This window comes from Calidris pugnax, unplaced genomic scaffold (assembly GCF_001431845.1).
Source record: "Calidris pugnax isolate Ruff unplaced genomic scaffold, ASM143184v1 scaffold139, whole genome shotgun sequence".
Classification (NCBI taxonomy): domain Eukaryota; kingdom Metazoa; phylum Chordata; class Aves; order Charadriiformes; family Scolopacidae; genus Calidris; species Calidris pugnax.
In genome coordinates this window covers 91,734-119,606 of record NW_015090863.1, presented here as the reverse complement: position 1 = coordinate 119,606, position 27,873 = coordinate 91,734, and the positions used below count along the sequence as shown (strand labels likewise).

Here is a 27,873-nt window from a genome sequence, read left to right as displayed (position 1 = left end):
CATGGGAAGCGGCTGAGGGAGCTGGGGGTGTTCAGCCTGGAGAAGAGGAGGCTGAGGGGAGACCTTATTGCTCTCTCCAACTCCCTGAAAGGAGGGTGTAGCCAGGGTGGGTCAGTCTCTTGTCCCAAGAAACAGGTGATGGGACAAGAGGAAACGGCCTCAAGTTGGGCCAGGGGAAGTTTAGGATGGATATTAGGAAAAATTTCCACGCTGAAAGGGTTATTAAACATTGGAAGAGGTTGCCCAGGCAAGTGGTGGAATTGTCGTCCTGAAGAGGTTGCCCAGGCAAGTGGTGGAATTGCCATCCTTGGAGGTATTTAAAAGCCAGGGAGACGTGGTGCTGAGGGACAAGGGTCAGTGATGGGATTTGTCAGTGTTGGGTTGATGGTTCGACCTGATGATCTGAAAAGTCCCTTCCAACCTGGACAATCCTATGACTCTATGATTCTACGAGGAGCGGCTGATGGCAGCGTTCGGTGGGATTTGTCAGTGTTGGGTTGATGGTTCAACCCGATGATCTGGAAGGTCCCCTCCAACCTGGACAATCCTATGACTCTACAACTCTACGAGGAGCGGCTGATGGCAGCGTTCATGTCCCCAACATGGGGCAGGAGGAGCAGGGGCTCCCTCAGCCTGGAGCAAAGCCAGGCAAGGTCATGGATGCTGGCCCACTCCCCCATCCTCTGCCCAGCTCTGCCCCGGCACCCACGCAATTACCTGTGATGAGATTACGATTCTCTGCTTCGGGCTGAGGAGCTGAAGCAGCCCAGACCAGCAGAACCCTTGTAAACCCTCTGCGTGCCCGGCACGTGCCCAAACAGCACCAAAACTGATACTGAGGGATCAGAAGCAGAAGTTTAAAGGCATTGACATCACAGGGTGATGTGAGCGACAGTTGGACTCCAGGAGAACTGTACTCCCCCGCAGCAATCACTCAGCAGTGTCCCTTTGTTTCAAGTTTCACATCCAGAAGCTCCTTTTCTTCCTTTTTCATTCCGGTTTTACCTTAATTAGTAGAATCTGAAAGGAAACAAAACAAAAAAAAAATCAAGTTAAATGCAACGTGATCGTTGTGTCTTTTGTTTAAAGCATCTGTAACACTAATTGCAATGAAGTGCCCGGGGTGAACCAGAGGTTTATGGTGCTTTGCTGGAGTCTGTTTGGGAGAGAAACCCTGGCTGCCCAACTCTGGTTGCCCATCCCAGGGAGACCTGGCACCGTGGTGGGCACGTGTCCCAGCTGCCCCTGTGGCCATGTCTCAGCAGCTCGAATGGCTTTTTGGAGCAGGTTGATGAAGTCATGAAGGGGACAACATGCCCCAGCAGCCCCAGACCATCAGTGGGGCTGGGGGCTTGCAGACATCCCCCCCCCTCATCCCATGCCCGGTTGGGCTCCAAACCCTCCTCGGGGGAGCTGAGGGGGCTGGAAATACAGTCTTTAAGTTGTGCGCATTAGGGACCTTCCCTGGCAACTGCTGTTTCCATGGAAAATGTTGACTCGCTGCCTCTCGGAGCTTTCTGCAGCGTTTCGCAGAGCCACGGTGAATTTTTCCAGCTTCTTTGCCACCGCGGGCCGCAGCCCCAACCCCGGGCGTTGGCGGCGAATTAATCTGTGTTTCACGCAATTAAACTCCCTGGCCGAAGCAGCGGTGGCGGGGCTTTGATTACTTTTCCCTTCCCTCGCGTTCCTTTGCCCAAAACAAAAGGTTAGACCCCGCCTAAGGATAGATTTTGGAGAAGAGGGTGGTGTTTTTTTGCTGCGGGAGGCCGGAGGAAGCAGGTTAATCGGCATCTTCTCTTCCCCGCCGGGCAGCAGCCTGGGGAAGACAATGGGAAAAAGGCCCAGCCTAATCAGGCGCTTTGAAATAGCCCCGTTGGCTGATGACAATTGCAAAAATAAAGGCTTTTCACAGAGACCCGGAGCCAGAGCAACAAACTCAGCAGGAGCGAGTGAACCTCCCTGAACAAGTGACCTCTAGATAAAGAGACCAAATAGCAGCTCTGGAAACAGCGAGATAAGGCCGGCCGTGGAGTTTGAGCAGAAACCCAACTTTCAGGGAGTCGGTGCAGGCTCATTATGACTTTCCCATAATGAGCCCGTTTGGGAGAGCGGCAGGCGTTCAATCAGCTGCAGCTCCCCGGGGGGCTGATTCCGTGCTGCTCGAACTTCATACCCAAAATTGCCCGAGTCCCACTTTTTCCCCATTATTTTATTTTTATTTTTTTTTCTATTGCAGACAGCGGATCGGGGGCAGCGCTGGTCCCCGCCAGCCCGGACCCCCTGGCTGGGGATGAGCTGATGGAGAAGGCTGGTGGAGCCGAGGAGCTCGGGCACGTCACTGCCCTCAACCTGCTGCCACCCGCCGAGGATGGCACCGACCCCACGGCGGAGGAGACCACGCTGCTGGTGCACAGCCACGTCCTGCCAACCCCCACCGCCGCCCCCGACGCTGCTGCCAAACAAACTTTCCCCGTTAAGAAAAAAACACTTACTCCAAAGCAAGTAAACACGGCAAGGAAGCATCCCAAGCCCAAGCCCACCCTGCCAGGGCCACCCCGGGCTGCCTCCCCGGCCAGCCCATCGGGCTCCAGGCTCCCCATCGTCTCCCAAGGGCCACGGGTGCCAGCAGAGGCGGTGGCCGGGGTGGGGGACGTGGAGAAGAGCCCCCCTGAGCTTCCCTGGGGGGGCCAGGCCACCACCAGCCGCCCACCCCTGCAGATCTCCCCCTCCACCCTGCCACCAGCGGTCCCTCGTCCCTTCCCTGATGGATTGGGTGATGCCAGCGAGGCTCCCACCGCTGCTCCCACCGGTGCCACCACAATTAACCGGACCCAGGGGGTGGAGAGCGAGGCGCATGGCTCCACGTGGGAAGAGAGCCAAGAAACCACCACGTCCACCATCATCACCACCACCGTCATCACCACGGAGCCCACCCCAGGTAAGGCGCGGGGCCAGGGAGCACGGGGATGGGGTTGTGGTGGGGAGCAGCTGGGGGTGATCTGCCTAAAATCTTGGGGGTTTTGGGGATGCCTAAAGTCTTTGGTGCTTCAGTGCTGGAGCAGGGACCTGGGTGCTGGGTTTTAGGGCAGCAGGAGCACCCAGGGATGGGGTAAGCTGGTACCCAAGGCAATCACTGATGCGTGTCCCCCCCCCTCAAAGTCCTCTGCAGCATGAGCTTCCACGAGCCCGAGGGCTACATCGACTCCACGGATTACCCCCCGCTGCCCCTGCACAGCTTCCTGGAGTGCACCTACAACGTCACCGTCTACACGGGCTACGGCGTCGAGCTCCAGGTGAGAAGCGTGTCAGGAGGTAGGGGGGGTGGGCATCACCATGGCCTGGACACCCTGTGCCACAGTGGCAAAGGATGCCAAGCACCCTGGCTGCCCCGGGCACCTGAACTTGCTAAAAAAACACCCTTCCTAGGGAAAAAAAAACCTCGATTTTTCTTAAGCCGTGTAGTAAATAAAGTGTACGAGGGAATTGGTACATCCTGAACGTCAGCGATGATCAAAGCATTAAAATGCCATGCAATTAATTTAACAACCAGACACTGGCAGGCGATTTGCAAAAAAAAATAGAGGCTCTCAGCCTTCGTGGGAAGGGGCGAAGCAGCGGCGCTGCCTCCTGCCTTGGCAGAGCTCAGACACCCCCCGGCCACGCTCTCCGCGCTCTGGTGCCCAGTCCTTCCTCCTTCTTGCCTTTTCCCCAAGCCACCGTTTGCATCCAATTAAAATCCATTAACTTTTAATCCGTGTAATTAAGAATGTGCATTTAAAAGAGTAGCGGTTCCAGTGAGCTTGTTCCTGCCGCCCCTCTGGTGGGCACGAGGGGCTGACCCCCATGGCACGACTGGCACCGTGGCCACCAGCCCTGCTGTGGAGGTTGCCCTGGGACCAGCAGAGCCGGGCAGCAGTGGCATGGGGGTGGGCACTGGGATGTGTGAGCATCTCAGACACTTTTTCATGGCAGTAACACCATCTCCCCAAATCTGTAGGGTGCTAAAGATGGGATGCTCCACTGGAAATTCCCTTTGGTTCCATAATCCTTCAGGTGACACCACTCCTGACCCCGCTCCATTGTAGGCTGAGATTTTAATGGAGCATAAAATTAGCCTCTCCACCACCACCCCCCCATCCCCCTGAGCTCTGCCTCTCACTTTGCTGATGCTTCTGAGCTTTTCAGACAAATTAAATCACAGCAGTGGGGTCGGCGCTGGCTGGGCACGGCTGCATTTGGAGCTGGGAGGGCATACACCCTACAGCCCACCCTTCACCAGCTCCTGGGGTGCCCGAGGTGCCCACGGGCGGTGGGGCAGGGCTGAGCCACCCCATTTGGATGGGAACCAGAGAGAGTTGGAGGAAGATGGGCCCTGGGGCTGGAGGCAGCGATGCTGAGTGCCCTGGAGCTGGTGAGTGCAGGAAAACTCCTGCCCATGCCCTGCCCCAGGGTGGGCAGCAGCTCCGTAGAGATGAAGGAGGAGGGAAAGGGGGTTGCCAGTCCCTGTTCTGCCTCCCCAGGGCTGCAGGACCCCTCTGCAGGTACCCATGGGCTCCAGCGTGTCAGCATCAGTGAGGATCTCACCCACCATGGCAGGCAAGGAGCTCTGCAGAAGGTTTTTTAACCATTTAGGCAGCAGCAGAGACATGATTTATGTCCCGAGGAAGCCAGAAATAGCATTCATGGCAAGTGATGACAACAGATTTATCCCCTCTCTTTAGTTCGCGCAGGGGATGTCACACACAATACATGCTGATGAGCCCGTGGAGGAGAAAGACAGTGCAGTGCAGAAACATGGTCCATGTTTGTGTGGAAACCTGAGTTCAAAATGACAAGTCCACCCTGGATGTCACCCCTGACCAGTGGGGCTGGTGCAGAAAGCTCCGGTCCCAAGGCTGGGACTTGTCCCCACCGTCACGAGCAGGCTCTGCCATAAAGACCCCAAAAAGCCTGCAAAAACAGCATGAAGGATGGGCAGCCGAGGGAGCTGAACTGGAGGCATCTCTCTGCACAAGCTGCCACTGGCAGGGGGGGGACAACTGGGTGGCAATCAGCCCCGGACACAGCCAGCTCCCAGCAGCATCCCAGCGGCAGGGGGGGGCACAGCTGGGTGGCAATCAGCCCCGGAGACAGCCAGCCCCCAGCAGCATCCCAGCCCCAGCAGATCCCAGCCCCCGGCAGCATCCTAGACCCCAGCAGCATCCCAGTCCCTCACCCCAGGGCTGGGGAAACAGGGCAGAACACAGGCAGAAGGGCTAGTAATCATGGGGTTTGGGCTATCTCTGTCCCTTCCCTCCCCTCCCAGGTGCCAGGACCCAGGGGGGTGCACAGGGAGAGCGAAGAGCCCCCAGGGACCATCCCAACCCTGTGCCTCAGTTTCCCCAGCTGTAAACCAAGAGCAATGGCCTCATTCTCTGCTGCTCCCTGGCTCATGCAGAGGATTTTACTAATTACTTGGGGAGTAATTAGCACAGACATGCTGGAAGGTGACAGTGCTAATTCTGTATTATTTCCTACCAGAAGGGCTGGGACTGGAGGTGACAGGGAGAGCTGGGGACAGCAGGGATGGCTCAGAGACTGACAGAGAGCAGGTACCACTGCTTGTCTCCAAAGTGACATCATGGTTGGGGACAATGGCCATACCCAGACTGGGCAGTCTGGGCACTGGCTTCAGTGGCTCCGGGGCTAATTACATGGGGCAGGTGCTGGAGTAACACAGTGCAACTTCCTCAGCTGCCTCCCCGTCACGTGGGTAATTGGTTAACATTTAAGTGATTTGGGTTTAATTCACAGCTCCTGTAACAGAGATGGGTAGGGAAGACTTTGCTGGCTGGGGAGGTGTGGGGCTGAGCTCTCCTGCCAGGATGGTGGGATGCAGAAGTGACCCACGAGGGATTCCTGTTTTCACGTAGGTTTGCTGGGGCTGAGCTGGGAGCTCTGGAGGCTGGATCTCCTCAGGGATGCTGGTTTGGGAGAAGCCAGGCTGGGCTGGGGAGTGGAGCTGGGCAGGGGCATTGCTCTGTGGTGGGGAGCTGGGTTGGGTGGGGCTCTGCATGGAGCCTGGGCTGGTGTGCTTCCCTGTCATGAGTGGTGTATGGTCTCAGCAGGTCCTGCTGGGAGTTGGATTTGAGGAAAGATGTCCTGGAGAGCGTGGGGGAAGGTCTCCTCCAGGATTCAACCTGTGGCACGGGGAGGGCAGAGCAAGTGATGGTGAAGGGCTGCCTCTCACCTCTGTGAATGTTGTTGAAGTCATCTGTGGGAGAAAGGAGAAGCTCCTGGGATGGGGAGGTGCTGACTCTGCATGGTGGGGGTCACTTCTCAATGCAGGGACCACAGGAGAGCACAGTGGTGGTAGGAATGATGGTGGCATTGCCCTGCCCTGAAACAGCTTTGGGGAGCTGCTCCTGTGGCCACATGAAGCTGTTCAGGAGGCTGTGAGGACCTTCTGCTCCCTTCCCTTGTGCCCTTCAGAGCCAGACCGTTGCTCGCTGCAGGGAAATCTGCCTCTGGTGAGGAGCAGGCACAAAGCCTGGATGTTGGGCATCGTCTCCAGAAAGGCTTCCAGCAAACCTGCCTGGAGCTGGGGGCTGCCCAGGGCCATGGGAGAGCTCAGAGTCCCTGCTTGGCTCCTTGCTGGCAGCCCCTCCGTGCTTCCCACAGCATCCCAGAGAGAGCTGTGCCTTACCCTGGCTGCCCCCACACCAGCCTGGTCACAGCATCGTGGTGGAGCAGCCAGCTCTCTGAATGCTTAGTTAGATTATATTTATTTTTAAAGTTCTTGAATCTTCTTGGCAGGAAAATAGAATTCCCCTCAAGAGATTTTTCTAGTGGGTGAGCGAGGCTGGCAGTCGGAATCCAGGATCCCTCCTGGCTTCCTAACCAGGCTCTTTAGGAGCTGACATTGGTGAGGTCGTTGATTAAAGTAAGAACTTGTCCTTCCCCAGCCCCTGGCAGGAACTCGCCCATATGGTCCCTCTCGCAGCGGCTGATGGTCCCTGGCGCGAGGCCACCGCATCCGTCTGTACCCGCTGGTTACTCAGGAGTGGATGGGGTCCTCTGAGGATGCCAGCCTACCTGGCACCAGCACAGGGAACTGCAGGTCCTTCACAATGACATCCATCCCTGCTCCAGGCTCCTCTCAGCCCGGCTTTACAGGAGAAGGAGGGTCCCAGTGGTGTCCCCACCTCAGGGCACCCTGTGAGGGGTCGGGGAGATGCCACGATGATCATCAGCTCCTTCTCTTCTCCCTCTGGCTGCTCCTTGGAAACTGAATCATGGAATTGTAGGGATTGGAAGGGACCTCTGGAGATCATCCAGTCCAACCCCCTGCCAGAGCAGGGTCACCCAGAGCAGGTTGGACAGGAAGGCATCCAGGCAGGTTTGAGTATCTCCAGAGAAGGAGACTCCACACCTTCTCTGGACAGCCTGTTCTGAGGGCTCTGCCACCCTCACAGGAAAGTTCCTCCTCATGTTTAGGTGGAACTTCTTATCCTGAATAATTCTTGTTCTCATTTGCTGGAGCAATGTGGTGCTCAGTAGCACGTTTGATGCTAGTCATCACCGGAGGAAGCTAGCTGGGGAGCAGGCTTGTCTTTGAGTGATTTCAGAACAAAATGTGTTACAAACACCCTGCAAACCTCTTTTGTGGTGATTCAGACCCAGCTCAGGAAGCAAAACTCTGCCCCGGTGGGAACTGGGGGTCAGCTGATACCTTTGTACGTAGCCCACTTAACATCCCCGGGTCCCGTGCTCCACATAATTCATCCCCAATAACACTTTGATTCATTCCATTTATTAATCATTAGATCTGAGCCATCCTGCCAAATGTGCTGTGTGCGTGCTGTGCTGGGGAGGCACGTTTTCAAGACAAAACCTGGGGAAGAAGAAATGACCTGGGACAATTCGAGGTCCAGGACAGGCATTTGCCCCATTTTTCTGGTGCACCCTGTGACAATGATGAGGACTGACAACCACTTTTCTCCCAAGTGAGGACCAGAGACTCTCTGCAGTGACCTCGCTTCGAAATAAGGAAAATCAGCTCCTCTTGGGTTAAAAGCATGGGCTGGGGTGAAACCAGGTGCTCTCTGACCCATCCTGGGGGCTGCTCAGCCCAGCCCCACAGTGAGGGCCAGTCTTTTCCAGGGGCTGCTCAGGGTTTATGGACCGTTGGGGCAGACAGGTAGTTAGGTGATGGGGTCGGGGTCTTTTCTCCTCGGTTCTTCCAGCAGAAGGTCAGGGGATGCCAAGAGCCGGGTACATCCCTGCCTGGTAGGGGGGAAGATGGGCACAGTGGTGACAACAGCAAGAAATCCTTCTAGTCACAACATCGTCGGGAGCACTCGCAATTACGGGCTAAGGCTGTGGTGTGTGCTAAATATAGAGCCCTGGTCCTCACACACTTAAGGAAACAAATGATCTGATGAGCATCTTTCTGCTGAAATATGAGCCCATTTATTAAGCTGAATGGACGTGGAAAGCAAATGCGGGGTTACTTTTCAGCAATTTCCAAATAATAATTAAAGCCTTTTGGGACTGCTCATTAGACATATTTGCCGGGCGTGGGTGAGGGATCCCGAGGAGGATGCCTGGTCCATGGGGTGGGTGGTGAGCACCAAACCCTACAAAACACCCAGGTTTGGTGGCAGATTGGTGCCAAATAGTGCAGCCCTGGCTGGAACCAGTGAACCTTGGCCACAGAATCGTAGAATCATCGAATGGAAGGGACCTTTAAAGACCATCTAGTCCAACCCCCCTGCAGTAAGCAGGGACATCCTCAACTAGATCAGATTCCTCAGAGCCTTATCAACCCTGAATTTGAATGCCTCCAGGGATGAGACCTCCATCACCTCTCTGTTCTGTGCCATGGTGTCCTGAGATGCAGGTCTGTTCCCAGGGTGGATGCAGGTGGATTTGGGGCCCCACCACTACCGTAACCAGTGGCTTATGGGACCTTTCCACCTTCCTCCTGTCTAACTCTCATCTCCTTGACCCACCAATCCCCAGTTTCAGCAGGGAGGTGGAGATGGGTCAACTCGTGCTGCACAGGAACATCCTGCTTTGAAATGTGTCTCAAAGGGGAGGTTCCAGATGCCTGCTCCTGCTGTCCCAGGGGAGGGAGAAGGGGTCAGCGCTCACGGGAGTCCCCCCAGGCTTGTGCAGGGCACAGATTGCTCCATCACAGCTGGGCAAGCAGCTCCTGTCTGCAACAAGCCCTCAGAGCAGCTGTGGTGGTGCATGTGTTTGGGGTTGGGACATGTCTCCTCACCTGGCACCCCACCGGGACCCCCACAGCTCACAGGTCTCTTCTCCCACGCAGGTGAAGAGCGTGAACCTGTCGGACGGGGAGGTGCTCTCCATCCGCGGGGTGGATGGCGATGCCCTGGTGGTCCTGGCCAACCAGACCCTGCTGGTGGAGGGCCAGGTGATCCGCAGCCCCACCAACACCATCTCCGTCTACTTCCGCACCTTCCAGGACGAGGTGGTGGGGACCTTCCAGCTGCACTACCAGGGTGGGTGCCTCCCTGATGGGGGTGACCAGGAGGAGGGGTGGGATTGGGGTGACAGAACCATGGGGCTTGGGGGTGGGAGGGCAGGGCACAGATTGCTCCATCACAGCTGGGCAAGCAGCTCCTGTCTGCAACAAGCCCTCAGAGCAGCTGTGGTGGTGCATGTGTTTGGGGTTGGGACATGTCTCCTCACCTGGCACCCCACCGGGACCCCCACAGCTAACAGGTCTCTTCTCCCACGCAGGTGAAGAGCGTGAACCTGTCGGACGGGGAGGTGCTCTCCATCCGCGGGGTGGATGGCGATGCCCTGGTGGTCCTGGCCAACCAGACCCTGCTGGTGGAGGGCCAGGTGATCCGCAGCCCCACCAACACCATCTCCGTCTACTTCCGCACCTTCCAGGACGAGGTGGTGGGGACCTTCCAGCTGCACTACCAGGGTGGGTGCCTCCCTGATGGGGGTGACAAAGAGGAGGGGTGGGATTGGGGTGGCAGAACCGTGGGGCTCGGGGGCGGGAGGATGCTGGGCTCCTATTTTGCTGCATGCCCATGCTCAGAGCATCAGATGAGGGGGTGTCAAGCAGCAGCTTGTGTTGTGCCCAGAGCAGAGGGTTTGGTGTCCCCAGACATCCTGGACCCCAGCACTCTCTCTGCTCCTCACTTCTGCCCCGTTTCTGTCCCCATGGAGCAGCTCTTCCTGCTCAGGCTCCAGGTCTATTTTTTTTTTTTCCCTTGCAGAGCTATAAAAAAATAGATGAGTTGAAGCAAATTCTTTTTAAAATAGAAACTGGGTCTGAGCAAAAGCAGTAACAGGTGGGAGAAGTGGCAACACGGTGGTTTGTCGGTGCTCTGCGGCGGCGAGGTCTGTCCGTGGCACCGTGGGGACATCCAGCATGTCCCCAGCGCGAGGTGGCTCGGAGCAGACAAGCCCCAAGCTCTGAAACGTTCCTGCTTGTTCCAGTGTTTATGCTGAGCTGCAACTTTCCACGGAGACCCGATTTCGGAGACGTCACGGTGATGGATTTGCACTCGGGCGGAATCGCTCATTTTCACTGTCACCTGGGCTACGAGCTGCAGGGTCCCAGGGTGCTTACGTGCATCAACGCCTCGAGGCCACACTGGAGCAGCCCAGAGCCAATCTGCTCAGGTACGTTCCTTGCTAATTAGCTGGAGTACTTAGAGAAACTGGGATCCCCCAAGAAAAAAAAAAAATATATAAATTAGAGTTGCTTTCTTTGCACCATGAGTTGAACGCAGTCCCTGGGAGAGGGTGAAAGCAACGCCCAGGTCTGCAAAACCTGATGTACTGTGGGTTTGCACGGCGGTGGCAGCACAATCTGCTTCTTAATTAGGCGGGTAGGAGAAAGGAAATTATAGATTTTATGTGTGAGCATCTCTATGTAGACATAAAACAAAGCAAAGCCAAGCCAGGCAGGATGTTTGTGAATTAACGACTGATTAGAAGAGGCAGGCATCAGTGTGGGTGTGTGTGTGTGTGTGTGTGTTCATCCCTTTTGCTGTGCAGAAGCCCCCCGTGCAGACACCCTTCCATGAGAGGTCTCCTTCCATGCCCTGTCTCCTTGCCCATCTCAGCTGTGCTCTGTGTTGGCAGCTCCCTGTGGTGGGACGGTCCACAATGCCACCATCGGCCGTGTCCTGTCCCCCAGCTACACGGGCAACCAGTCCAGCAGCATGTACTGCGTGTGGGCCATCGGGGCCCCCCCGGGCCAGAAGCTACACCTGCACTTCGAGAAGCTCCTGCTGACTGAGAAGGACAGGTAAGGATCCAGGAGCCGTTCTGGTGTGCCCGGGTGATGCTGACCGGTGGTGAGATCTGCACTGAGCCCATCTCCTCGCACCCCCAGGACTGAGGCTGTGCTCTGTGTTGGCAGCTCCCTGTGGTGGGACGGTCCACAATGCCACCATCGGCCGTGTCCTGTCCCCCAGCTACACGGGCAACCAGTCCAGCAGCATGTACTGCGTGTGGGCCATCGGGGCCCCCCCGGGCCAGAAGCTACACCTGCACTTCGAGAAGCTCCTGCTGACTGAGAAGGACAGGTAAGGATCCAGGAGCCGTTCTGGTGTGCCCGGGTGATGCTGACCGGTGGTAAGATCTGTGCTGAGCCCATCTCCCTGCACCCCCAGGACTGATGAGGTGCAGGGTGCTTTGTTGGGTGCTACATGTACTTGGAAGCTTGGAGCTTGCAAGCTCCCAGGTGGTCTCAGCTCTCCTACCTCACATCTCCTGCCCTCCTGGTGTCCAGGCTGTGGTTGTCCCCGCAGACAGCACTCAGGCTGTGGGTGTCCCCGCAGACAGCACTGTCCCCAGCTCAGGGTGCAGCACGGAGCCGGCAACTAGATAATCTTTGAGGTCCCTTCCAACCCTAACCATTCTATGATTCTATGACAGCCAGAGGATGGTGAGGACGGGGGCAGAGAGAGGTCCTGGAGCAGGAGAGGAGGTTCCTCATTCAGGTGTTTAAGCATTCAGGGGTCAAGACAGGTCTTGGAGCCAAAAGAACCCCAGCCCCTGGTCACCAGCCTTCACGCCAGGGGATCTTGCTGGTCCCCTGGCTGTGGGGTGACACAGTGTGTGGTGTCTCATTTGTCCTTTCCACCACCCCCAAACACCCGATGCCCAGTCCTGCTCATCACCACGGTGCCAGAAGCTGCAGATCCCAGGCTCTCCTCACCCATAACGCAGAGCACACACTTATGGTGCTGGTGCTTGTGTTTAAACAGCATCAACATTCAGCCTGGTAACAGGCAGTAAAGCGGGTTTATGGCTTGCAGTAAAATCAAGGAATAAAGCCCCTGTTTACTACACAGTAAAAGAGACTTAGCCGGTTGGTGAATTTTTGTTGGCACAATTTCTTTAAAATGCCTTATTCTGGGGTCACCACAGCGTGGGCGCTGGTGAGGAGGAGGAGGGGTTGGGTGATGCTCCTGGGGGGGGGGAGAGTGTGGGGACACTTCTCCCACGTGCCGTGCCGTGTCCTCCCGTGCAGGATGGTGGTGTACAGCGGGGACACGAACCAGTCCGCCGTCCTCTACGACTCGCTGCGCGCCGACAGCGTGCCCTTCGAAGGGGTCATCAGCGACGGCTCCTCCATCAGGATCGAGTTCCTCGCCGAGGAGCCCGCGGCCCCCACGGCTTTCAACATCCGCTTCGAAGGTGATGTGCTCTCATTTTGGTACCCCCAAGAGCAGCCTAAGCTCCGGGCATTTGGGCAATTAACAGAGATAAGGCTGTAGAAAAGGTCTTGGCTCCCCCCTCCTACCTGCGCTTCATGGTGCCACCATCCCCATGTCACTGTAGGCACCCAGGGCAACCCAAACCTTGCCTGGGGCTGGAGTAGCTTTGGGCAATACCTTTACTTAGCAAGAAATAGGCAAAGAAATAGCTAAATGTCATTTATTCCAGCAGAAATGTTCATTGGTAACCTGAGCATCCACAGGACTCATCTCCTGAGCCTGCCGTGGGGCAGCCATGGGGCAGTGGGTGCCTTGGCCAGGATGGAGCCCCTCCAAACCCGAGCTGAAAAGGCTGCTGTGGGAATGGCACAGCCTGTGGTGACTGTCCCCACCAAACGCCCAGTCTGTCCCCTTCCTTTGGTCCCTGTAGCCCACACCAGCTGTGGGGACCTCAGAGCAGCTCCTCCAGGGACTGGCGCTGGGCAAGCCCTGGAAGCTCACACAGATTTGCTCCAGTTGTCATTTAAGCACATCCTGCTGCTGGGATCAGTCCCACGGGAGCCCCTCGCCTCCGAGCAAGCTCAATAACACACATAATCCCGGGGGAGATTGCTCAGCAAATACGGCAACTGGCAACACAGCAAGTGTGTTACTGATGCTGGTACACAATGGACGTGGGGTTGGGTTAAGCCTGCGTGGCTCAGGGCAGATAAACTCTTGTTAATCCTAATTGCCTGTAAAATACACCGTGGAGGAGGCCATCCATGCGCGGCGGGGATGGAGGGAAGGGTTTCTAGCTGGGGATGGAGGCAGAGCCCAGGGATTATCACCCCCAGAGCGGAGGGTGTGAGGAGCAGGGGGAGATAGACCTCCCCCCAGCCAGCCCCATGCCCCTGTGGCTAATGGGGGGGTGGTGTTTCTCTTCCAGCCTTCGAGCGAGGCCACTGCTACGAGCCCTACATCCAGAACGGGAACTTCACCACCTCCGACCCCACCTACAACCTGGGGACCACCGTGGAGTTCACGTGTGACCCCGGGCACTCCCTGGAGCAGGGCCCTGCTGTCATCGAGTGTGTCAACATGCGGGATCCCTACTGGAACGACACGGAGCCGCTGTGCCGAGGTCGGTCCCCTGTCCCCACCACCGGGGAGATGCTGGGTGGTGGGTATGAACACCCCAGGGGACCCCGGTTGAGCCCTCCCTGCCTCTTGCTCCCCGCAGCCATGTGTGGGGGGGAGCTGACTGCCGTGGCTGGGGTGATCCTGTCCCCCAACTGGCCAGAGCCCTACGCGGAGGGGGAGGACTGCATCTGGAGGGTCCATGTTGGCGAGGAGAAGCGGCTTTTCCTGGACATCCAGCTGTGAGTAGCCCAGGATCTCAGTGTATGTCTCTTCCCCAAGGGTGCTCAGCCCACTTTGCTGCAGTATCCCCACACCTTTCCCTGTTTTCCCCCTTGGAATCCCCTATTCCCCCTTTCTTAATCCCCTATGACGTACTCGGCCCCCAGGGGGAGGTCCAAGGCAGCACCGAGTGCTTCTCCTTGAGTTCCAAGCGCTGTTACCCCATCCTTTGCAGCAGTTAATTGCTCCCAAGACAGCTCCTCTGGGGCAAAATCACAGGGAGCGATGCCACAGCAGCATGTGGCCACGTGCAGCTCCGAGTGACACGCAGCACCACCACGAGCCGGTTCATTCTGGGGCTAAAAAAGCTTAAGGACGTGCATGAGCTGGAAACCTCAGCTTAATATTTGGTCCGAATGGGATACAGGGAGTACTGAGATGGCAAGGGGCAGGGGGAGGCTCTGCCCAGCCCTCCCTCCTGTGCCCTACCCTCTTTTTTGGGGGAGACCCACACATCTTCACAAAATGCATTAATTCCCCTCCTGACCACCAGCACACTCCTGTGCTGTTCAGGGACATGGCACAGAAAGCTGCAGGGAGCAGAGCACCACGGGGGTGGAAATCCCTTACCCCCCATGCCTGGGGTCAGAGGAGCAGGGGGTTCCATGCCAGTTTGGAGGCCCTTGGCATGATAATGCTGCCAATGCAAAGGGAATCTCCTTCGATGCTATTTTGGGTTTTCAAGAGGAGAGCGTGTTTTAAGTAGGGGCTTAGAGTCATTCACGTGGGAGCTCCCAGTGAACCCCCTCCCCAGCTTTGTGGGTGCTTGGGCTGAGCAGAACGGGAGGCCGAGCCGTTTGAAGTCGTCAGGCATAAATGTCAGTGGGGAAATCGTGTTTGACAGAGAGCAGAGATTTACTACAAATGTCAGCTTGCCACGGGGATTAGCTGGGCGCCTTCCAGGAACATTCTTAATAAAACGTTGGGGGATCAGCTCGGGCGTCTCCAAACAAGGCTGAATTAGAGGTGGAGGGCAGGGGTGCGCATCCTGCCCGTGTTGAGGATCCTGCCTTCCCTGGGATTTATTTCAGCCTCCAAAGTGATGGAGACTCCTCATGCGGGACCGGGAGCATCCTGGTCCTCTCCCCATGGGGAAAGGGAGAACATGGTGTCCCTGCCCCAACCCCTTGCTTCCCCAGCCCTTCTTTTGATGCCCGGTAGCAGGGTGCTGGGTGCTGGTGAGCCACGCTGGCTTGCAGGGTGGCAAGGAGGGGAAGGTGATGTCTGTGCCCACCCTTGGGGGTTGAGGCACCATCCCTGGAGGTGTTCAAAAGACAGGTTGATGTAGTGCTGGGAGGTATGGTTTAGTGATGGTGATGCTCCTTGTTTGTTGTGTGGGTGTCTATTTTTGTCAGTTACGTTGACGGTTGGACAAGATGATCTTTAAGGTCCCTTCCAACCTAGAAGATTCTGTGATTCTGTGATCCCATGGGTTCACCCACACTCCCACTACCAGTGGTGGGGCTGCAGAGGCAAGAGAAACAGCCTGGAAGTCGGGCTGGCATCCCTGGACACCCCCTCCCCAAGGGATGTGCACCCACTGCCTGCCCTTTCCTTGGGACCCAGCAGAGGGTTCCTGGTCCCCTCCCTCCCACGGGGCAACCCCATCCCTGCCCCAAAGGGGGTTGGATGGAGACTTCTGGTGGTGCTTGCCCTGGCTCTGGAGCAGGGTTTGCTTCTTCCTGCTCTGCCTGCCCGGCAGCATCCCAAATTTTTCCCGGCTCCATCCGCGGGCCACCACTGCTCTCTGCTGGCCGCGGCCACCAGCGCTGCAGCAAAAGGCGACCGCCGCGGTGGGGCTGGGCTTTTCCACGCCGTGGGGCAGGGTGGAGGTGGTGAAAGCTGGTGGCACCCCACCGTGGGGCTTGGGGTCGCCCTGCCCCACGGGGAACCATCGGGGGCTGCGAGTGTCCTCCCCGTCGAGAGCAGTGGGTGGCTCGGGGAGGAGCGAGGGCTCAGGAGAGGCTCTTGATGGGGAGGATGGAGCCAGGGTGAGTTATGGGGCTACAGTTTGACCCCCAGCACCCCTGACCCACCAGCACCATCGTGCTCGCCCAACCTGCGTGGGGACAGGGATGGGGATGGGACAGGAGGCACGTTCACACTGCTTTGGGTCAAGTGGTCACCTGGATGCTCCACCGTGGTGTCCCACCTGGGCTCCCTGCTCTCTAACCAAGCTCTCCTTTCCAGCCTGAACCTCACCAACAGCGACATCCTCACCATTTATGACGGGGACGAGCTCACCGCCCGCATCCTGGGGCAGTACGTTGGCAGCAGTGGTCCCCAGAAGCTCTACTCCTCCAGCCCCGACCTCACCATCCAGTTCCACTCAGACCCTGCCGGGCTCATCTTTGGGAAGGGGCAAGGATTCATCATGAACTACATAGGTAGGGAGAGCGGGGTGCTGGGTGCCTCCCCTGGCACTGCAGTGCAGGTGGGGACAATGACACAGCTGGACCATGATGTCCAGGTGCTGGGTTTGGAAGTGGGGAGATTTGCTGTGCCACCAGCCCTCCTCTCCACATCCTGCAGAAACCCCCCCAGCCTCACTGCTGGTCTCTGGGTCAATCAGTTCTGGGGTGTCCCCGTGTATCTCCCCTCCTCTAGGTAGTGGCATTTTTGGTCCCTCTTAGCCCTGGTCCAGCCCAATGCAACTGTGGAGCAGAACAGGGAAAGAAATTGCTGGAAACAGGGTTTCAGGATCCACAACCACATCCTTCTGTCAGACATGAAGCTGGTGGTACTGAGGCCCAGCAGCAAGGTGTCCTCCTGGGAGAGGTCACTCAAGCGAGTCCCTGGGTGGGTTCCTGAGGTGGATGTTCCCAGCTCCTTGCTCCAGAGAGGCTCAGACTACAGCTGGAGATGTCCATTTACATTGTCCTTTGGTGCAGCCATGGCTGCCAGACTGATGCCCAAGGAAGACATGAGGACTGGGAAGGGCACTTCTTCCCCTCGGCTGCCTGTGGTCTTGCTGCCTGCCTCTCCTCCAACCTTTCCCCCTCTTCCAGACTTTTCCAAGCATTTTTTTCTTCTGCTGCTGATAGCTCTGGTTACCACAAACAGAGAGCAAGCTGCAATGCAGGTCGCCTGTGAAGGCTGCAGGTCCCATCCTCCATGCACTGCAGAAGACACAGCTGGGCTTGGCCATGGGCACAGCCCTTGGTGGGCACGGGGTTGGGGAGGGCAGGGAGAAACCCTTCACTGGAGCAAACCAACTGTGCTGTGACCACAGCATCTGAGGACCGTGACTGCTCCTTGCCTGCAGCCAGAGCTCAGCCTGATGTTCCCAGGTTGCTCCTTTTGTCCTGGCCCCAGCCAAGACACTGCCCTGTTTCCATCAGCACAGTCCTCTGCCTGGTTTTAGGGTCAAGGCTGGTGAGTTCTGGGAACTCCAGCTCAAGAAGGAGAGGGAAGTACTAGAAAGAGTCCAGCAGAGGGCTACAAGGATGATCAAGGGAATGGAGCACCTCTCTGAAGAGGAAAGGCTGAGACCTGTGTCTCTTCAGCCTGGAGAAGAGAAGACTTTTAGGGGACCTCATCAATGTTGAACAATATCCAAAGGGCAGATGGCAAGAGGATGGGGTCAGGCTCTTCTCAGTGCTGTCTGGGGACAGGACAAGGAGCAACGGGCACAAATTGGACCACAGGAAATTGTGTCTCAACGTGAGGAGGAACTTCTTTCCTGTGAGGGTGGCAGAGCCCTGGAAGAGGCTGCCCAGAGAGGGTGTGGAGTCCCCTTCTCTGGAGATATTCAAACCCACCTGGACACGATCATGTCCAACCTCTCTGGGTGACCCTGCTTTGCCAGGGGGTTGGACTGGATAGTGTCTGAAGATCCCTTCCAACAACAGTGTCTGAAGGTCCCTTCCAACCCCTACAGTTCTGGGAGGCTTCAAAGAACCCCCACTTACCCACTGCTGCCCCACTGTCTCTTCCCTCTGCCCAGGGGATGCCACCCCTGGACAGGGCCGTCAGCTGTGGCCATGAGTAGGACAGGAGAGCTCTCAGGGAGGGACAGGCATCCAGTGAAGAGCTGTGTGTCCCCGTGCAGTAGCTCTGAGGAAGGCTCTGCAGTGGGGTCTCGCTCGGTGGGGCACAGCCAGCATCTCTCTTGGCTGCAGAGGTGTCCCGCAACGACTCCTGCTCCGACCTGCCCGAGATCCAGAACGGCTGGAAGACCACATCGCACACGGAGTTGGTGAGAGGGGCCAAGATCACCTACCAGTGCGACCCGGGCTACGACATCGTGGGGAGCGACACCCTCACCTGCCAGTGGGACCTCAGCTGGAGCAGCGACCCCCCCTTCTGCGAAAAGAGTAAGTGCCCCGAGCAACGTCCTGTTGTCCCCATCGTATTCCCGTGACCCACACCGGGTTTTTAAGGGTTCCTGGTCCCCACTGCCCCACTCAGACGGCCTCTTTTCCCCAGTTATGTACTGCACGGACCCGGGGGAGGTGGAGCACTCCACCCGCCTCATCTCCGACCCGGTGCTGCTGGTGGGGACCACCATCCAGTACACCTGCAACCCCGGCTTCGTGCTGGAGGGCAGCTCGCTGCTGACCTGCTACAGCCGTGAGACGGGGACCCCCATCTGGACCTCACGGCTCCCACACTGCGTCTGTAAGTTGGGGAGGGATGGTTTCTCCCACCCCCACCCTGTACCTCGGCTCCTCTGATCGGGGAGGGGTCCTGGGAAGCCCTTTCCTGCAGCCAAGACCTTCCCCAGCTTCATGGAGTGGTGCAGAGCTTTGAGCTACCCCAGAGCAGGATGGGGTGGGATCTCGGGTGCTTCCCCGCTGCCCCCCAGGCTCCTTCTCTCCCTTGGCCTGAGCCCTGGGGCTCACCCCGGGATGTGTTTCCTTTCAGCCGAGGAGTCGCTGGCCTGTGATAACCCAGGACTGCCAGAAAATGGCTACCAAATACTTTATAAGCGCCTCTACTTGCCCGGAGAGTCCCTGACGTTCATGTGCTATGAGGGCTTTGAGCTCATGGGGGAAGTTACCATCAAATGCATCCTGGGCCAGCCGTCCCACTGGAGCGGGCCCCTGCCCATCTGCAAAGGTAACGGTGTGGGGTGGATTTGGGGTTGCAGGGGCAGCCACAGCCTCGGTCCCCAACATGGGACAGCCTGAGACCTTCACCTGGCTGCAGAATCCCAGCAGTTCTCTAGCTGGGACCTAAGCTCATCTGAAACCTGGGTGCTTTTCTGGATTTGTGCTGAGCAGTGCTGCAGGGAGGTGGAGCAAACCCTCTGACCACCATGCTGGGGGGGTGGGGTGTGTGGGATGTCACTTGCTTTTCTTGCCTTGTTGCTTCTCGTAGCGGTTTGCCCAGGCTCGGCAGGGATGCTCTCCTCGGGCACCCACTGAGATGGAAGATCTTGGCCCCAAGGAACCCCCCTGGGCACTGGTCTAGTTTGGCTTTAGTGCACTTTCTGGTCACAGGACAGTCCTCCCATCATCATTAAGCCTCAGAGAAGAATTATTCTTAATTACTATTTAATGGGACTACATGGAGACCTTGTCTCCTGGGGAACAGGGCTCTCTGGAGGGTACCACCGCCCCAGGCAGAGCCATCCTGCTGGTGTCCCACTTGCCCAGCCCGCTCAGTCCCCTGCCTTTGCCTACAGAGAATGAGAGTTTATTAAAAATCACAAGTTTGCTGTGTGGCTTGGGACCAAAAGGTGCAAGGAGACCCCAGGCCTGGGGTCCCCACACAGGCAAAAGCTGCTGGCACCCAGTCAAACCCAGTTACATACCAGTAACCCTCCATTTCTCTTCCAGTGAATCAAGACAGCTTTGAACATGCTCTGGAAGGTGAGTGACATGAGTTTGCGGGATGAACCCTGTGCCAGGGCCCACGTGGAGCCCGGGAGGAGGGAAGGGGGGAGCAGAGGCACAGTGGGGGGGATCACAAGGGGCTCGCAAATGCTGACGTAATAGATCTTGTCCTTTTAGTAGCAGAAGCTGCAGCAGAGACATCGCTGGAGGGGGGAAATATGGCTTTGGCTATATTCATCCCGGTGCTGATCATCTCCTTGCTGCTGGGAGGAGCGTACATCTATCTCACAAGGTGGGGGGCGTGCAGCGAGGCTGGGGGGGCTGGTGGCAGAGCCCCGTGGTGAGGTGGCCAGGGCTGGCTCAGCATTGTCGTGCCCTCACCGGCCACATGCCCTGGGCACGGTCCTGGGTATCCAAGAACTGAGATCTGGGATCCCTAGGGTGCTGGTGGGGAGGTGGGATGGGGGGGATGTGGGAGGATGGGGCTGGCCATGCTTTGCTCTGTGCAGCCTGGTGACTCTTGTGTGTGTCCCCCCCCAGGTGTAGGTACTACTCCAGCCTCCGCCTGCCCCTCATGTACTCCCACCCCTACAGCCAGATCACGGTAGAAACGGAGTTCGACAACCCGATTTATGAGACAGGGGTGAGTCCTGCTCCAGGCTTTCCTCCCCGGGGACCATCCTGATGGGGAAGAGTGGGTTTTTCCAGGCAACAGGATGGGTCAAGCCCATCCTTGAGTAATGGGATGGGGATGGTTCCATCCCTGTCCATCCATCGCTGGGTGGGGATGGTTCCATCACTGGGTGGGGAGCTTCCATCTCTGTCCATCCATCGCTGGATGGGGATGTTTCCATCCCTGTCCATCCATCGCTCCTGAGGGGCTGGGTGGACTCCGACAGGCAAAAGGAGGGAGAGGAGCCTGCGGGGCAGGGAGGGCATCACTTCCCCGGGAGCAAAATTGACACTCAGAGCCTCTCTTTTCACCTGGGAATGGGAAAGGGCATGGTTCCATCCCTGTCCATCCATCCATCGCTGGGTGGGCATGGTTCCATCCCTGTCCATCCATCCATCGCTGGGTGGGGATGGTTCCATCCCTGTCCATCCATCCGTCGCTGGGTGGGGATGGTTCCATCCCTGTCCATCCATCGCTGGATGGGGATGGTTCCATCCCTGTCCATCATCGCTGGGTGGGGATGGTTCCATCACTGGGTGGGGAGCTTCCATCCCTGTCCATCCATCGCTGGATGAGGATGGTTCCATCCCTGTCCATCCATCCTGAGGGGCCAGGTGGACTCCGACAGGCAAAGGGAGGGAAAGGAGCCTGCGAGGTCCAGGCAGGGAGGGCTTCCCCGGGAGCAAAATTGACACTCGGAGCCTCTCTTTTCGCCTGGGAATGGGAATATTATCCTGAACTGCAGCTGCTGCCCTCAACTGGCTTTTCCTTCTTTTTCAGGAAACAAGAGAATACGAGGTTTCGATATAAGGACAGTGGTAAGAGAGTCTCCGGCTGCGAACTTAATGTGCTCTCATAGAACTTCCTCAGTAACTAATCCAGAGACCACGTGGAGTTTGGTTGGCCCCCTGGACCTGCTGTTGTCTTTCCTTTTGCCTCTTTATTGAAGATTTTACTGTTTTCTTCACTGTATTTATTCTATTTAAACTGCGATAGGTGTGCTGCAGAGCCCCGGGCGCAGGCAGCAGCGGGGGAGCTGGGGCAGAGCCGGGTCCCGCCGAGGCCGGGGTGACATGGGGGGACACCCTCTGTGTGTGTCCCCCCCAACCCCACACGGCGGCACGTCCCCCACGCACACGCAGGGGGATTTTTGCGGTTCTGGTGTTGTTCAAAATTAAAAATGTCTCCATTGCAAGAGCCTGCAGTTGATTGCTGGGGGCTGAGGTAGGTGCAGGGTCCAGCCCTCCCCGACCCACAGCTCCCAGTTCCCCTCCTCCCCAGCTGGGGAGCCTCGGGGGCTCCTGTGCTGGTCCAGGGACCATCCTTGCTGTGGGGAGGTGGAGTGTGGCTCAGGAAAGCTGCCAACCAGTGTGGACCCCCCCTCGCTGTGCCCGGGGAGCAGGGGACAGCCCGGATCTCACACGGTACATCCCGCTTTCTTTTCCCTGCTTTGCTTTTGGATGCTGGAGAGGCAACGAACCAGGACTCGCAGCTCTACGGAGAAGCATTAACCAGTGACCCCCCCGCCTTCTCCCAGTTCCCTCCCCAGACTGGGAGCTGTGGGAAACCTCCCTGGGCACTGGGAGCAGCTGGCACCCCTTGGCTCACACCAGTTGTTCCTCTTTCATAACGCTTACCATGACCCTTGCCAAAAAACCCCGGTCCCATTAATGGCCAGGGGTCGCCCCTTTTTGCCCCCCTACCCCAGGTAGCATCTGAGCAGCTGGCACCCCTTGGCTCACACCAGTCGTTCTCTTTCATAACGCTTACCGTGATCCTTCCAGGAAAACCCCCTCAGGGTAAGCAGGATGGACTGGGCTCCCTCCCACTGCTCCCACCAGTTTGCCAAAAATCCCCTTTGGCACAGCACTGGGCAGAGATCAGAACATCGCAGCCCTGCCCCGGGGGTCTGCAGCCTCCCCCCCCATCTCCCCAGGGGTTGGCACCTTGTTGGGGCTCACAACCGGGCAGGGGATGGATAAAGGGGATGGAAGTGGAGGTGTACTGGGGGAGGAAAGGCAGTGGCAACGTGGAAGTGCTCCAGAATGGGACACCAGCCTGGAGAGGGGGGGTCAAACCAGGCAGAAATGAGCCCATCAAAGCTGGTCCCACCCCAGGGAACCCCAGTTTGAGCCTCAGCATCCCCTACACCCCTTCGCTGCCTTCACCTCTGCCAGAGCCAGACACTGGTGGGGCTGCTCCCCTCCTCTGAGGGGACACAGACCCCCCAAAAGGGCCATCTTCTCAGTGGGTCCTCCCCACTGCCAGCCCCCCAGCCAGGCCCTGGGGAGGACAGCGAAGCCACCGACGTGTCCTTGGCCACTGGTGTCTTTCTTTTGTCCTTGTAGAACAGCAATTGTAACCACGGGAGGCTGGTTTGGTTTCGGGGTGGTTAGTGCATCTCTGCAGTGTACAGCTGAGACTTAGGTTTGGGTTTTGGTTTTTGGTTTTTTTTTTTCCTTTAAAAACAATGAATGTGTGTTTGTAATTTGTAAAGGTTAAAAAAAAAAAAGAAAAAAGCAAAAAAAAATAGAAAAAAAAAATGTGCCAAAAATGTACTAAGCATTTCATTTCCCTTCATACATGTCTGTTTTTATAAGAACAATGTGAAAATTGCTGGGATTAAATATTTTTGAACATGATAAAATACTTCCGTGGGAAGCTCTAGCGTTCACTATAACCTCAATACGAATTGCTCTGGATTTTTAAATGCCTGAAATAAGTCTGTAGAGATTTGAAGGGCAGGCAGTGCCTGTGGCACTGGCACAGGGGTGAGTGCTGGGCACGTGGCACGTCTCGCTGTGGGATGGTGGCTCTGCCTTGGCTCTGAATGTGGTTTCCAGGGGCCAGATGCTGCCCTGGGACAACCCCATGGTGTCCCCCTGCTCCCGTGTGATGGGATCAGCCGAGCACTGGTGGGACACAAGGTGAGGTGACATGGCCTTGGGGACATCTCTCCTTCTCTGGATGCCCTGTGGGACCCAGCACTGCCTCCTCCCTGAACCCAGCCTCATCCTGTCCCTGAGCATCACTTGTGCCAGCTCAGCATTGATGCCTTATGGGGTGGATGAGGGTCTAGGTCCCCTGGGACCCCACTGGACACCCATGACTATGTCACAGAGGATGCGCAGAAGGTTTGGGGGAGCCCTGATAGCCTTTGGGGACCCATCCTGCCTGTGCCCCACTCACCCTGCAGCATGGCTATCACCCGGTGTCTCCTATGGGGCATATACCATCTGGGGCAGGGCAGCTCCCCAAAACCATGGAGGAAGGGAGTCTACCTCCCCTGCCCCCCATACAGCTCCACACCATCTCAGGGAAGATCTCATGGCTGGGTGGGACAAATCCCATTGCTGCTCCCTGGGATACTCTCTGGGCTGAGCTGCTCTGGTGGGTGCTTGTTTCTTCCCTCTCCCCACAGGATGTTCCCCCCCCAAGCAGCCCTCTGGGACCCCTTTGGGCCCTGGCACATCCTTGAGGAGGATGAAAAGCATCAGGAGTGTGCAGGACAGTGTCCTGCCTGGGGGGGCTCTGCTCTGGGACCGTGGTGGCAGGATGGCAGATGTCACCACCTCACCAAGGAGCAGGGCCACAGGGAAACCACAGGTTAAATACCATTTTCTGACACCTGTAGAGTCCCTGTGGGAGCTCTGGGATACCTGGTGGGGAGGGATGGGGATGCAGAGCCCACCCAGCACCCTGGGAAATGCCCTCTCCTGGAGCACCCGCTGCCCTGCCAGGGAACCCGGGGCCTCCTCCTGTGCATCCCTGCACCTCCCCGCACGAAACAACAAAATAACCCTGCACTCTGAAAAAAAAACGTGCTTTTAAAAAGGGTTATGATGTGACACGAGATAATAGCTTCGTGTAGCAGCTGTCAGGCTAATGCACAGGGGGGCGAAGGAGCCAAAGCTCTGCTGTGGAGCATTCCCGGGGGAGGAAGCTTGGGTTATTTTTGGACAGAGATTGCAAGAGAATTTAAAATGAAGGGAGAAAGAAAAAAAAAAAGAAAAAACCCAACAATCTTGGTACTGCCATTCCTCCTCGGTGACGTAAAGCAGGAGCCAATCTCTGGCCTTGTGCTTTGTGCTGTGGATTAAGCTTTGTCTGGGCGCAGCAGCCACAGCCATTACCCGCCTCTCCCCTGCAGAGGAGGCTGAGGGCTTGTCCCCCGGTGGTCACGTAGCCAAAGGACTCCCCCCCCGAGCTCGGGGACCTCCTTTCCAGCCCCGTCGCAGGGTGATGAGGCAGAGCATCCTTGCCCAGCCCCAGGGATGCTCTGCCCCGGCAGGATTTCATGCAGCATCCCCCCACCTCCCCCCATCGTGGGGTTATTTCTCAGCAGGAACCAAAAGAGATTTGGGGGGGTCATGCAGAGGATGGAGGGCTGGGGCAGCAGCCACCCCCCAGCCCCTCAGCTCTGCCAAGGGCTTTGCTCAGCGCCGGGAGGCAGGAACCAGCCACCAGCCCATGGTCACTGGTGTCAGTGGTGACACAGCCCTGGGGTTGGCACTGGGACCTTTCAGTGCGGAGGCAGAAAATAGCAGCAGGGAGGAATATGATGAAAGAGCAAAGAGTTGGGGGGCAGCTGGCAGCAGAGCAGCACCCAGAGGCAGAAGTGCTGAGGGAGGGATGCAGGGCTGCGTGATAAAGCCACGCTCAGCATCCTGTGTGTTGCCCGGGCACAAGCTGGTCTGGTGGGGACTCGGGGACCAGGCTCCTGCAGGGTGAGGGTTCCCTGGGAGTGGGGAGCACAGGGAGGGCCCCTCTGGGAGCACCATCCCAGCTCCAGCCCAGGCACTCCGGGAAATCCTGGCCCTGGCAGAACACAAGCACAGTTTTGGCTGAAGGCACCTCCTGGCAGCGGCTCAGGGGAGGACACGGGGCGGCGTCTGCCCCAGGAGCACAGCTCAGGGAAAGGGAGAAGGAATCACTGGAGCCAGGAGGCTGCCACACAGATGGGGCTCCTGCCAGGGCGTCGCTGGCAAAGCCGTGCCAAGAGCATCCCAGGGCTGCTCCCAGCCCTTCTGCTGTGTAACAGTTCCTGTGCCTGCTCTCCCTGCCTGTTTGTCCCCTGCCAGACCCTTACTGTCCCTGCCTGGAGCCCAATGACCCTTTCTGGTGGCCAGGTGCTGGCAGAAGGACCAGGCTCTGCCCCAGCAGCAGAACTCCATCCCACAGCCACCCCTCCATCCCACATGGGGACTATCAAATCAGGGGCTGCAGAGGCAGTGCTGTGGGGGTGGGTGCTTTGGGTGCTCCCCCCAACCCTGCAGCACTTCAGGGGGTCCCAACTGAGCCATCCCAGCCCCTGCCCACAGGAATGACATCTCCCCTGAGCTCCCCAGGCTGGATGAATCACCCAGGCCAAACCAGAGCAGAGGAGTTGATAGGGCAGAGGAGGGACCTGAGGAGAGGAGGCTGCTGGCAGCAGGATTAACCCTTGCAGCATCCCTGCCAACCCTTGTACTCACCCAGGCCAAACCAGAGCAGAGGAGTTGATAGGGCAGAGGAGGGACCTGAGGAGAGGAGGCTGCTGGCAGCAGGATTAACCCTTGCAGCATCCCTGCCAACCCTTGTGGAAGAGCAGAGGGCAGAGGTATTGAGTCCCTGCACCCTCAGCGTGGGACCCCCATGGGTGGTGTGGGATGTATTGCAAGAAACCTCTGTGCTGCATGTTATGGGCTTAGCATTACTGGAGGAAAAGTGCTCTGGGGAGTCAGGATGAGACCCCAGTCCCTCAGATCTCCCCTTGCCCCTTCTCTGCTCCAAGCTGTGGGAGGCAGCATGGCAGATCAGATTCTGAAGTGTCGAGAAGGGGGGTGTTGCACTGGAGGGTGAAGAGAGGCAGGAGACATCCTAAAGGCAGAGGAAAGAGAGGGGCAGCTTGTCCTGCAGAGAAGAGCCGAGCGGCAGAGCTGAGGACCAGGGCATGGAGAAGCTGGAGAGCAGAGGGGGAGAAAGGATGGGAGAGTCCAGAGCCCAGCACCAAGAGCCAGCAGAGTCTCCGTGACGGCCGACAGAAGGATGCTCCGTCTGCCAAGAGGGAGTCAGGAGACACGGGGTGAGGCTGAGACGGGTCTGGGAGAGGGAAGGAAGGAATAAACTCACCCTCCTGTCACCCTGCAACATGCAGTGCTACTGGGGGACGCAGGAGCCAGACGGGAGGCAAGAAAACAGGACAGAAAACAAGGTGAAGCTTACTTAGGTCTGCTCGAGCCGGGGATGAGGTGGCTCCAGAGCAACCATAAACACAAGAGGGGCTGAGCAGAGCCCTTCTTCCACTTCTAAAAACCCAGCCTGAGCTGTGATGGTGGTGAACGTTCGGGCTGGGCTTCCCCCGCGCTGGCAGCGGTGACACGTGTCCCCACGCAGCTCCACGTGGCACTCTGCCACGGGGCAGGGCAGTGCTGCCAGGGCTCTGCCCGCTCTCACCCTGGCCCAGCTGGCACCTGTGGGAAGGGTGGAGGAAGGGCTGGACTTTTGGGGCCCCTGGTTTGGACAGTATTTACTTAGGTGAGTAGGAAATGGGTTGAGGAGGGGGCTCCAGGGCTGGGCTGCTGCTGTCAGATGCTGCCAGGGGATGCCAGGGCCCTGAAGCTCCTGCAACTGGGGGGGTCTTGAAGGGAAATTCCAGGAGCTGAAGCTGCCATGGCCCAGGAAGCCACAGCTGAAGGAGGAAACAGTGGGAATGGGGACAGGAGGTGCCATTTACCAGCTGAGGGACATTCCAAACTGGAGTGGCAGGAATGGGCTGTGAAGGCTGGGTGGCACTCGAACCCTTCTGCCACCCCCTGGGGGTGCCCCTATCCCTGGGGGCTGCCTCTCTGGCCATCTCCATCCATGGGGACTGCATCCCAGGTGCCCCCAAGCCAGAATCTCCTGCATCCTGGCAGCCAGCAGCCCTGGGGACAGCCTCCCCCCGCCCCAGGTGCTGCAGCATCCCCTCACATCCTTGTTTGAAGGCATCCCTGTCCCCCCACACCCCAACCACACGCCTCCCCGGGGACCAGGGACCTCTGCATCCCGGGTGCTGCATCCCCGGGTGCCCGCATCCCTGCAGCTGGTACTCCCTGCATCCCCGGCATCCCGCACATCCCAGCTGCTGCATCCCTAATAATCTGCGTCCCCGGAGCCTCTATCCTTGTCTCCTGGGTGTCTGCATCCCTGCCTGCCCCCTCCCTTGGGACCAGTAGCCCCGGGGCCAGCATCCTCGGCATCCCGACGGCTGCAGCCCCCAAGTGTCTGTGTCCCTGGAGCCAATTTTTCCCTCCACGTCTTTCTGCAGCCCCCCCCGCGGTGCCTCCCCCACCTCCTGCAT

At 57.8% G+C, this 27,873-nt stretch overlaps 2 protein-coding genes across 3 annotated transcripts in view; both read left to right on the top strand.

Moving 5' to 3' along the window:
- Positions 1 to 513: 513 nt before the first annotated feature.
- SEZ6L (seizure related 6 homolog (mouse)-like) lies at positions 514 to 21,747 on the top strand. The gene is made up of 17 exons (XM_014944801.1): positions 514 to 607; positions 2,237 to 2,938; positions 3,160 to 3,293; positions 9,317 to 9,509; positions 10,465 to 10,650; positions 11,116 to 11,281; positions 12,512 to 12,678; positions 13,627 to 13,821; positions 13,921 to 14,059; positions 16,290 to 16,486; positions 18,221 to 18,415; positions 18,528 to 18,719; positions 18,966 to 19,160; positions 19,883 to 19,915; positions 20,057 to 20,171; positions 20,420 to 20,522; positions 21,333 to 21,747. The coding sequence occupies exons 1-17, from the start codon at positions 514 to 516 to the stop codon at positions 21,360 to 21,362; spliced, it is 3,036 nt and encodes a 1,011-aa protein (XP_014800287.1). The 3' UTR covers positions 21,363 to 21,747.
- A 4,929-nt stretch (positions 21,748 to 26,676) lies between these two features.
- ASPHD2 (aspartate beta-hydroxylase domain containing 2) overlaps positions 26,677 to 27,873 on the top strand; it is a 12,100-nt gene continuing 10,903 nt past the window's right edge. The window contains exon 1 of one of the 2 annotated variants that reach the window (XM_014944799.1): positions 26,677 to 26,745. The gene's annotated coding sequence lies outside the window, so the exon portion shown is untranslated. Of the gene's footprint in view, positions 26,746 to 27,001; positions 27,069 to 27,873 lie in introns of those variants that run through there. The other variant, XM_014944795.1, reaches the window with a different exon arrangement.